The sequence below is a fragment of the Ursus maritimus genome, unplaced genomic scaffold (genome assembly GCF_017311325.1).
Source record: "Ursus maritimus isolate PB19 unplaced genomic scaffold, ASM1731132v1 scaffold_24, whole genome shotgun sequence".
Taxonomy (NCBI): Eukaryota; Metazoa; Chordata; class Mammalia; order Carnivora; family Ursidae; genus Ursus; species Ursus maritimus.
This window is the reverse complement of record NW_024424897.1, coordinates 20322494-20333858: the sequence shown is the minus strand read 5'-3', so window position 1 is coordinate 20333858 and position 11365 is coordinate 20322494. Positions and strand designations below refer to the sequence as shown.

Genomic DNA, 11365 nt, shown 5'->3' with positions numbered 1-11365 from the left:
GAGCTGGTTTCCGAGGCTGGCTCTGCCGCTGCCACCCCCTCTCATCCATCAACACCTTGGACCACATCTTTGGAAAAACCCCTGCCCAGCCCCCCCCCTCTGATCTTGAACTCAGACCTGCCCCAGGCTGAGGCAGGGAGTTCCCTGCAACAGGCGTGGCTCCCCCAGGAAGTCTATGGGGCCCTTCTAGGGACCAGTCCATGGGGACCCACGGGGACCCACAGTCTGATTCTTAGAAACTTTCCCAGCTTGACGGGTTCTCCCATCCCTCTGCCCTCGCTCTGCTGGCTTCTTCTCTCTGGCCCTCCCGGGAGCCTTGGATGAGGGGGGCAGAACAGACTGGCAGGTGACAAGGGACATCCAAACACTCCACAAACCATCCTCCTCCCCCAGTCCCTCAGCACACACTGGCCTACGCCAATGACCAGACCATATCACACAAGGCAAGGAACTTCAGGCAAAGCTTTAATAGCAGTCACTGGGGCAATCCCAGGAGGCCCCCTCGGGGAGGGGCTGCAGGAAACAGACACAGAAAGGCAACAGCTCTTGGGCGGTAGCCCAGATGGGCACTCGGGGCGTGGCGGTAGCATGCTGTGAGCCCGAGGCGATGGCTGCCCCATGACCCTTGAGGCTGGGCTGTCATAGGCCGAAAGGGGCCTCAGTGGGTGGAGCGGTGCACCTGCTCTCGGGAGGAGACCACCTTGCCGTCCTGGACTTCTTCCATGATGGTGCGCACCTGGCGGGTGGTCACGGTGGCTGCGGGCCGTGGAGGAGGGGACACAGGGAACCTCAGACCAGAGCCCATCCCCCAGCCCCCCCACAGAAGGGTCCTCGGCATCTCCCCACTCCCTCCAGGCCAGATGGGACAGGCTCTTACCTTCCCGGGTGGGCTGTGAGATCAGGGAAGAGGAGTACTGGGTGGCCAGGCTGCAGGGAGGGAGAGGGGGGCCTGTCAGTGCAGGGGTGCCTGCACAGAGCCCAGCCCCCGGAGGAGGAGCAGCTGGGGAGGCCTGGGGCGAGGGGAGAGAGGTCCCAGCAAACCAAAGAGAAATCACAGCTGAGAATACACGGAAAGGATTAGCAAACACAAGGGTCAAAGGCCAGAGGCCCAGCAGGCAGGACAAAAGAAAGGGGACACCCCAAAAGAGGGCCCAGAGGCGCTTTGTGGCTAACCAGGGATTTACAAGAAGCTGAGCAAGAGGTTTTTCCCTATCCCAAAGGGCCCAACAAATAGACTCTATTAAAGCTTGAGAGACTGTGGTTAGACCCTAGGTGGACCGCACTATCGTCAGGGAGCAAAAAGCTGGAATGCGTGACTTAGAGTGGTGACTCCAGGACACTCTCAGCCACTTTCCAGCAGGGCCCTGATCTGCCCTCCCAGCTCCAAACCAGATCACCAGCCACCTGCTCTTCCTCTCATCCCGGGTAATGGTGTCACCAACCACGCAGTCATCAGAACCAGAAACCCAGGGTCATCCGTGTGCTCACTCACCATGTATCGCGTCTGGCCTGCCAGCCACGCTCGCCCCCACGTTCGGGCAACTAGCCCGGCTGCTTCTAACTACAGCACATCCTCTTCTCACACCACCTTCCTTTCCCGGTCCTCCACCCCTGCCTCACAGGAGGGCTGCTCTGGCCTGACTCCCCGCTCCAGCCTCCTGACCAGTGTCCCGAACCCCACCGGGGCCTCTTGACGCATTTCTCCCCGTGCAGCCAGAGTGAATGTTCTGAGACATCTTGATGATAGTACCACTCCTCCATGCAAAAGCCCTCCATGGCTCCCCACTTCCCACACGATCTAGTCCAGATGCTTTCATTTGGCCTTCAACACTCCTCCACAGTGGGGCCCCTGCCAGTGTTCTCAGTTTCACCTCCCGCAAACCTCCGCTCTCCCGGCCTTTGCCAGGGCTGTCCCCTCAGCACAAACGTCCCTGCCCGGATGCCGTGGCCCCAGCCGAACCAAGCATGTGCCCCCCGTGCCCCCCCGCTCACTGGGCGTCCTCGCCCTCCAGCAGGCGGCGGTAGGTGGCAATCTCCTGCTCCAGCCGCGTCTTCACGTCCAGCAGGACCTGGTACTCCTGGTTCTGGCGCTCCATGTCACAGCGGAGCTCACACAGCTGCTGCTCGATGCTGCTGATGAGCCCCTGCAACTGGGCCAGCTGGGCCCCGTAGCGGGCCTCGGTCTCCGCCAGGCTGCCCTCCAGCGAGGCTTTCTGTGGGCCAAAGTAGAGGTGGCTGTGTGAGACCAAGCTGGGACCCTTCTCCAGGGCGGGGACCCAGATGGGGGACCCCCCTGGATGGGGTGGTGGGTGCTGCCAGCGCCAGGGGGCAGTAACAGGGGCAGAGAGGGGCCCCTGTCACTGAGTGTGAAGTGACAGCCTGGGTGGGGAATTCGGGTTCTCCGAGTGGGAATCTGCAAGGCTGGGTTCACGCTGGAGTGACGAGTACAGGCCAGGGAGGGCGTGTGGGGCCCCACCATGCTGAGCTGGGACTGCAGCTCAATCTCCAGGTTCTGCACGGAGCGCCGGAGCTCCGTGATCTCCGTCCTGCTGCTCTGCAGAGCCTCGGTGTTGGTGGCCACCTCCCGGTTCAGCTCCTCTGTCTGAAAGGCAGGGTGGGTGACCGGGGCTTGAGAAGGCTTGCAGAGTGGGGGCAGAGGACAGGGTCCACTCCTGAGCCCTGACCTCCCAGACCCCCCCACACCTCTCCCTGGCCTCTGTGGGGCTGCAGACACACGTGCACACAGACACCGTCTGTGCCCGCCTGGCACTGAGCAGATGCACCTTGCTTTGCATTCAACCCTCCTACTGACCGCTGCTCAAAGACGGGGACTAGGTTTTACTCTGTGCCTGTTCCAGTCCTGGGCACTGCAGCTGCTCAGTGTGTGTCTACTACGGGCATGAGTTAGTCATACACACACACACACACACACACACACACCCCTACAAAGTGCTGGGAGAAATCCTAGACAGAGATGACGAGATCTGGATCTGTTCCCCGAGCCACCGTGTGGCTTGTGTGAGCTTGAGGCCTCGCTGAGCCTCCCATTCTGCATCTAGACACGAGCAGTGGGTCCAACTGGTTTCCAAAGGTCCTTCCAGCTGAGACAGGCTGTGGATCTACAAGTTTTCCAGCCCCTACCTGACAGCCAGCACACGTATGCACACATGTGCACACTTGCTCACGCACGGCCACCCACCTTGCTGAAGAACCAGTCCTCGGCGTCCTTGCGGTTCTTCTCCGCCATCTTCTCGTACTGGTCGCGCATCTCATTCAGGATGCGGCTCAGGTCCACGCCGGGAGCGGCGTCCATCTCCACGCTGACGTCCCCGCCCACCTGGCCTCGCAGGGCGTTCATTTCCTGGGCAAGAGGAGAACAGGAGCTCACCTGGGCCATCCCAGAGAGAGACCCCGGGGCCTGCCTTCTCTGTCTCAGGGAGACGGATACAGATGACAGACAGACAGACATAGGCAACCCAGTGATTCCGCCCCTTGAAGATGGAGGCAGATGTGATCTTATCTCAGACACGCAGGGCTGTGACTATGGACCGTCTCCCCCAGCGCGCACTCGGGGATGGACTTTGACCAGTTCGGATGTGCGCTGGGCAAGGAGAGATGCTCACTCCCCAACATGTCAGGGGATAAGCCAGGACAGCCTCACTCCCCCCCTTAAACTCCACCGCCAGCCACATGGTACAAGCAGCCCCACGTTGGTATCAGCCAGACCTCATTAGGAAATGTTAATCTGCTGGGGGGATGCAGTCCCTATGACCAGCCTCAAAGCCAAGTGGAAACACTTTCCGGGCTCCTGCTACTCTAAGATTAGGCTCCCCTAGCGCAGGCCAGCCCAGAGGTCAGCTGAGAAGGCAGCCACACGTTCATCAGTCCTCCTCCAGGGTCTGGGATCCCCATCCTTGAGTTGAGCCTTAGGGTCCCTGGGACCCCAAGACTCTCTGAAAAAGGGAGCTAGGAGAGGTGGCAAAGTGGTGGCATCAGACCTGGGTGTGGCTATGGGTCAGACAGACCTGTGCGGCTTTGAATAAATTCCTTAACCTCTCTGAGCTTGTTTCTTTACCAGTAAAGGGAGGAAAGCGCACCCTGCCCCCAGAGCCGCTGTCAGTATCAGCTGGGATAATCGCCATGAATCACTCGTAATGTGCTGAGCAGATTTTGGTTGTTGTTATGACTATCGCTATTACAATTAATTAGAGTAATTAGCAAGCATGTTCTTAGGCTGATTTGCTCATTAGATAGTTAACTGCCACCACTCGTCAGACTGTGCCTTGAGGGACAAGGGAAGTATCTTTGGCTTCATGCAGGGCCCTCCGAGGGCCTCCCAGGGTCAGGGCCAGGAACCCACCAGAGATGGGAGCTGGATTGAGGGCGCGGCCCTGGCCCAGGAGGGTTTGGGGGCCCCAGTCTTGCTCCCTGTAGGAGTCTCTCCTGCATTCCCCAGGGCCCGCCCCACCTCCTCGTGGTTCTTCCTCAGGTAGGCCAGCTCCTCCTTGAGGCTCTCGATCTGCATCTCCAGGTCGGCTCTGGCCAGGGTCAGCTCGTCCAGCACCCGGCGCAGCCCGTTGGTGTCGGCCTCCACGCTCATGCGCAGGTTCAGCTCCGTCTCGTACCTGGAAGGGGTGGAGGCATGAGCCAAGCAGCACCCCAGGACACCCCCTCGGACACACAGAGAGCTCTGGCGTGCTGAGCCAGACCCACCACCAGCCCCCGGGGGCAGCCCCGGAAGCCCAGGCTCACTTGGTGCGGAAGTCGTCAGCTGCCAGGCGGGCATTGTCGATCTGCAGCACCAAGCTGGTGTTGTCGATGGTGGCCGCCAGGATCTGGGGGGCATAGTGGGCTAGGTGAGCAAGCACCGTGGGAAGGCCCTGCAACACCCTCCTTGCGGCCCTTTGGAGAGGGGGCCAAATAGAGGCGATGAGGGTCCCCACGATCTCCCCCTCTGAGCACCCTGCTGGAGGGCCCAGAATGGTGGGAGCACGAGGCCCAGGCACAGGTAGCTATGAGGCCAGGAGACAGACCTATACACATTCACCCCTCTCCTGCCCAAGCTGCATGGACCTCACCCTCTCTCCCCGCCTAAACTGACCTCTAGGCTCCATTGCCACCTCCTCCAGGAAGCCCTCCTCGACTCCCCATCTGGGTCCCTCCTTCCAGTCACACCTCCTCCCTGCCCATCTCTTTCACAGCACTTCTCCCAACTGTGATTTTTTCCGTGGCTTCTTTCGTTATTTCCTCCAATGGACTCTGTGCTCCAGGGGGACAAGGCCTCATCTGTGACCATTCTCTCCGGAATCCCTAGGCCTGGGCAAAGTACCTGGCCCACAGTCAACCCCCAGGAAACATTGGTTTAATTAAGCAACTAATTAATTAATTAATTACTTAATAAGATAATGACCAGCCCTGGAAACCTGGAGCAAAATTTTCTTTCCCCAAGGGTCATCTGAGAGGTTTAAACGAGAACAGGGAAGGGGCTCCGGTGGGAACAGAGGGTCGGTTATTGGGACTACTGCTGTCGTTGTTTTTGTGAGAAATGCCAAGAGGCTCTACTCAAGAGCCATGTAGGTGGGAGGAGAAGGAGGCCCCGAAATGCTGCCCAGAGCGAGGAGAGAGGAGGTCTCGGTGGAGGTGGCGGACGAGCTAGGAGGAATCTGGATGTTTTTAAGGCTGCGGGCTGACGTGCAGAAAGAAGTAAGAGGAGGTAGCCCCAATAGGCCAAAGTTGCCCCAAGAGCCTCATTCTGGGCCTCTGAGCCCCCTTGAGGGCCCTGTGAAGTGACCTGGGTCAGGCCTTGTTTCCAGATCGAGCCCAAGGGCCAGTTTGTTACCCTTCCCTGGTCTCAGTGGCCTACAGACCTGCCTCCCACCCCCCCTTCCCTGCTCAGGTGGCTGGTTGGGCCTAGCGAGGGGCCCTGTGAAAACCCCCGAGGGCTGCGCTGACTCAGAGGGGCGGAGGCCCGATGCTCGATGCTCGGTGCACTGGGGGCTGGTGGTGAAGAGCTGGCTGACCCCAGAGCTGGGCACGCTGACTCACCAGGGCTCCCCTGGGTTCCCCACTGCTCAGCCCAAGCCCAGTATCTGATCTGGCACTCCCAGGAGCTCTGCTTCCAGGGGGCAAGTGCAGGAATTCCCTTCCTGGCTGAGGTCCCAGGCAGGAGCAGGCAAAGCCCCTCACGGGGCAGCACCGGACCTAGTTTCTCCACCAGGAAAGAGCAGGCCCCAGCCCGGCCTCACCGAAACATCTCCACATTTCTTTGAACTCTCACCTGTCTCTGGGGGCTGCAGCACCAGGGGACCCTCCAGGGGGAGGCTTGTGCAGAAAACCCAGATGCCACAATCACAGAACGCCAAGGCCCTGTTCTTAGAGGTCATGAGCGTGTGGGTGTATGCTGTGTTCTCCTTCAGACTAACTGAGAGAGATGCCTTTCCTTGGAAGCTTCCAGTCGGAGTAGGAAGACCTAGCTCCTTCCCTCAGGGACCCTCAGGGTGACCATTACGAAGAAAGTGAGGAGGACCCACCACGACACCAGCTGGGAGAATATGCCAGACTCCGTGAAATCAGCACAGTGAACAGGGCAGAGACTGAACCACAAAGTGTTGAAGGAATACCAAGATCTGGGGATAAAAGGCAAGTGCCACCCACTCAGGAGGGCTGCCTGGAGGAGGTGAGACAGGCAGACAGCCAGACCCAGAGGGGAACGGAATAGTGAGAAGGAGATATCCAGCCTCATCTCCCAGCAGCCACACCAAACTCACCCACCCCTGTGTCTTAGCCCACACTGTTCTCTGCCCTGGGAATGCCCTCTGCTACCTTCAAGGTTCCAAAGCCTTCCCCACCCACACCTCCATCGCTCAGCCCAAATACACCCCCGCACACAAAGGAGAACTCCAGTCTTCCTGCAGGGGAGGCTCTCCAGACCTGGGGCCTGGGACTGGCACAGGACTGGGTTCTCCAGCAAGTGAGAGAGAGTGAATGAATAAATGAACAGATGAATGATGGAGACCCAGGGCAGAAAGAAATGTTGCAAAAGTTCAAGGTTGGGAGGGATCCCAACTCTGAAGCAGGGCCTAAGAGCAGGGCAGGGAGCTGGAGCTGCCTGGCCCACACACCTTGTTCCGCAGCTCCTCGATGGTCTTGAAGAAGTGGCTGTAGTCGCGGGCGGGCCCGGGCCCCTGCTTCTTGTACCAGTCGTGGATCTTCACCTCCAGGTCGGCGTTGGCCTCTTCCAGGGCGCGCACCTTGTCCAGGTAGGAGGCCAGGCGGTCGTTGAGGTTTTGCATGGTCTCCTTCTCGCTGCCCCCCAGCAGGGCGTCCGAGGAGCTCAAGCTGGAGCCGAAGCCCGCCCCAAAACTGGAGCCGAAGCCCCCACCCAGGCTGCAGGTGTAGCCCCCCCCGTAGCCGCCCCCAAAGCCCGCTGAGAAGCGGGACGAGGTGACCGACATGTTGCCACAGCTGCCGGCTCCCAGGAGGCTGGGGGCCCGGCAGGCGCCCCCAACGCGAACGGAGGACATCCGAGAGAAGCCCCCGCCGGGCACACACAGGCCCTTGACAGAGCCGGAGGTGGAGAACTGGCGGATGCTGGTGGTGGTGGCAGCCATGGTGTCCACAGGTCAGGAGCAGGGTCTGGTCTGGACAGAGACCCCAGGCGGCCCTTTATAGCCAGGCTAAAGGGGGGCTGGGCCCCCAGCCCTTGAAGTCAGAGCCAAAACCCCAGCCATGTAATTTGCCTCTGTACCAGCCGCCCAGGGCCCGGGGCTCAGGCCGGACATGCCGAGTGCAACCCCCGGGGCCCCCTCCCCTGCCTGCTCCTGGCCTGGGCAGGTGGCCTCCTAGCAGCCCATTGTCTGTTCAGAAACAAAGGTGGTGTTGGAGCTGCAGCCCCGGGGGAGGGTGAACCTCCATCCTCAGCCACAATTAGGCAGCTGAGCTCATTCTTGGGGGCAGTCCGGAGAACCCAGCCCTGGGAGCCAGACGGGGCCTGGAACAAGGCTCCACAGGCCTGGAGCCCAGAGGCTGGTCTGGCCCCCCAACCAGCATTCCTGGGCCCCAGGGAAAGGGTGGAGAGATTTGGGGTAACACCCTCTTCCAGGTACAGCATAGCCCTGAGAGAGCCCCCCAGGCCGAGGGGCGGGGGGAGGAATCTGCCTCTACCCCCAGCTGATGAGCCCACGTCTATGGAAGGGGAGATAGTCCCTGGCCTGGGGGATCGATATCTGAAGGGAACAGACACGGCCCCTGGCCTGAGGGAACTTTGGATCCAAGCCGTAGAGGAAGTGAATTCACAAGCCTCAGTTTCCTCATTTGTAAAGTGGGGGTAATTCCTGCCTCCCGTGGTCTTTGAGGGAGTCTGGAGAGATGGGGGCCCAGGGGAACTGGGGTCCGGGGTCTGAGACCAGAGGGGAAAGAACGAAGCAGAGAGTTCGGGTGACCACTCCTGCTCATGCCCCCGGGGAGCAAAGGGAAGGCATTCTCGAGGGGCCCCCTGGAGGAGGCGAAGCAGGATCTGTGCAGCAGGGTGCCTCCGCTAGCGAGCTCCGCCCCGGGGAAGGGCCGCCCCGGAGAGGGAGCAGTGCCATCCCACATCCTGGCAGCTGGCACCCGCCCGCGCCCAACAAGAGATTACAGCCTAATCTCCTCGGCGCTAACGATTTAGGCACTGCCGGGACGCGGGCGTCTGCACCGGGCCTGTCTGAATGGGGAGCTTTCAGGGGGGGCCAGGGCCCGAGGGACAGGCAGGGGAGGGCGAACCTGGCTCCCATGCGGGTGGCCTAGGCTCTCAGCCCACACACGGGGACAGGGAGGGAGTCAGTTTTTCCGTGTGGGCCAGAGCGCCGATGCTGAGGCTAGACCGCGAGAAGGACTTCCTGCTTAGAAATTGGGGGGCCTCTCAGGTGAAGATGTCTCCTCGCTTGGGAAGTGGGGACAGCGCAAGCTATCTGGGAGAGAGGGGATGAAACCCAACCAAACCCTGCTCCGGCCCTGCCTGTGAATTCTGGGGCTCCCCAGGGTTGCTAGGGTGGGAGAATGGTGAGGGGGCTCAGAGCCAAGGTGAGGAAGCAAGTTCAGACCACCAGGTTCTCTCATGAGATGAGACATCAGGGAGGACTTCTTGGCCATCCTGGATGGTCTCTGGGTAGGACCCGGGGTCACCTGAGGGGGCCAGAGACAGGCCCTGTACCAGCCGTTCACCCTCTCGCGGAACAACACCCAAGGCAGGCCCTCCCCGTCCCTGCTGGAGCCACACTCCCAGGGACCCCTCTCCCCCAGGAGCTGACTGAGCTGCTCCCTCCAGGCAGGCCTCCCTGGGTGTCTGCCTTCCACACTGAACCTGGAGCACAGCCAGGGGCCCCGCAGTGCTTCTTCCTCGAGCCCACAGCTCAGGCCTCACCCTACGTCCAAAGCTCCCAGACCTTAGTCTTGAGCCCCAGTTTCAGGGAGCAGAGAGTTTATGAACCTTCCTTCCTCCCTCCAATATCACCGAGGCCTCACCTACCATCACCCCCATCTGGCCCCCTCAAACTCCCCACCCCTGACATCAGACTGCTTGTTTCCCCACACTGGTGACTCCCAGGCCCTTTGTCTCTGCTCTTTGGAGAGAGATCCACTGTCTGTGGCTCCGCCGAGGGCACCCCAACCCAGAGAGGCCTCGCATGCTGAGTGAAAGGGCAGCGTTAGACCCCAGGAAGGCCTCCCCGGCCTTCTGGAGTGCATGACTGTATCTGGCCTCAGAAGACTCGGACATTCCTCCTCCACAGCTCAGGGGCAGCCCTCGCTGCATCTTCCCAGCAGTGTGGAGAGGAAACTGAGGCACACAGCCCTTGAGGGGCAAGCAAGCAGGTGGGGCCGCCCGGCGTTAGCAGTAGATCCAGGCCTGAAGCCAGGGCCCCAGCAGTTCCCACTCTCGCTGCGAGGAGGAAGGAAGGTCTGACAGGAGCCCGCCGGAGGGCTGCACAGAGGTCCTCTCGGCCATGACGCCTCCTGCCTGGGCTTGTCCTCCACCCCCGGCAGGGAGAGGCCCCTGGCAGCCAGGCACCAGACCCACAGCCCCCGCAGTCGTCAGCAGCTTGGCCCACATGGAGGATGAGAAGAAAAGGAGGAAGAGCTCCAGCCCCAGAGGCTGCTGGGAGTTGAGTACAATGGGGGAGGGGACCAGAGAAGGAAGCCAGGGAGTGGCTGGGACAACCCCCAGAGTCCCCCGGAATGCCCTCATGTCAGCCGAGGCGTGACTCACCCCACAGGCCCTGGGTCTTCTCTCCAGAGGTTGCTGAAAAGCCAGCGTGCTCACCGGTGGAATAGAGACAGGCCTTGCCTCAGATTTGAGCAGAACCAGGGTGTGGAGAGAGCGTCCCTGGAACCACACCCACCCTGTGATGTTGATGGCAGGCTCAGAGTGTAGAGTATACAGTTGATGTTCAATAAATGCATGTTTAAGGGGCATCTTGCTGGCTCAGTCAGAAGAGCATGAGACTCTCGATATCCAGGTCATGAGTTCGAGCCTCACATTGGATTCGAGCCTCAAAGTAAATAAATAAGTAAACTTAAAAAAAAATAGATGCATATTAATGCTGACAAAGGTCATACCACATGAGCCCAGCTGACCTTGGCTCCCACGGCTCCCCCCCGAAGCATCAACTGTTACCCGCGAGGACAGTGCTCACCCCATCCAGAATCCAGGGCGTGGCCTGGACACAGCAGGTGCTCTCCAGGGCTTGTTGAATCTTTCGGAAGATGGAGGCTGGGCCATGATGGGCTGGAGACAGGGACCGGAATAGGAAACTTGGCCACCTCCCCTCTCCACCATGGAAAAGGGTCCATATCTGGTGAGGTCAGGAAAGTGAGAGGCCCAGGAGTCCAGGGGTGTGGGCTCCCCACTGGGACCGTGGCTTAACTGATGAGAAGAGGGCCCAAAATCCTTCAGGGGTTCCAAAGACCTTCACTTGACCCACAGACACCTGCCACTAGGGTACCTGTCTGCCCCTCTCCACGTACCATAGACACTGAGACCTTCGCACCTCTCCTCTGTGGGAACCTTGCCTGGGATGGGAGAGGCGGGGCCATCGAGGAGCCCACAGGCCCCTGCCTGGCCAGCATGGCCTCAGAAGTGTACCCGGGGGGCGCCTGGGTGGCACAGCAGTTAAGCGCCTGCCTTTGGCTCAGGGCGTGATCCCGGCGATCTGGGATCGAGCCCCACATCAGGCTCCTCCACTATGAGCCTGCTTCTTCCTCTCCCACTCCCCCTGCTTGTGTTCCCTCTCTCGCTGGCTGTCTCTATCAAATAAATAAATAAAATCTTTAAAAAAAAAAAAAAAGATGTGTACCCGGGCCCAGCCATACCTGCCCTCAGATGGAACAC

General features: G+C 60.3%; 1 protein-coding gene across 1 annotated transcript; it reads right to left on the bottom strand.

Annotated features, from left to right (window-relative positions):
* Positions 1 to 1988: 1988 nt before the first annotated feature.
* LOC103672608 (keratin, type I cytoskeletal 42) lies at positions 1989 to 7454 on the bottom strand. The gene is made up of 6 exons (XM_040639877.1): positions 7122 to 7454; positions 4753 to 4835; positions 4469 to 4625; positions 3200 to 3361; positions 2477 to 2602; positions 1989 to 2213 (listed from the first exon to the last, which is right to left on the bottom strand). The coding sequence occupies exons 1-6, from the start codon at positions 7452 to 7454 to the stop codon at positions 1989 to 1991; spliced, it is 1086 nt and encodes a 361-aa protein (XP_040495811.1).
* Between the last annotated feature and the right edge of the window lie 3911 nt (positions 7455 to 11365).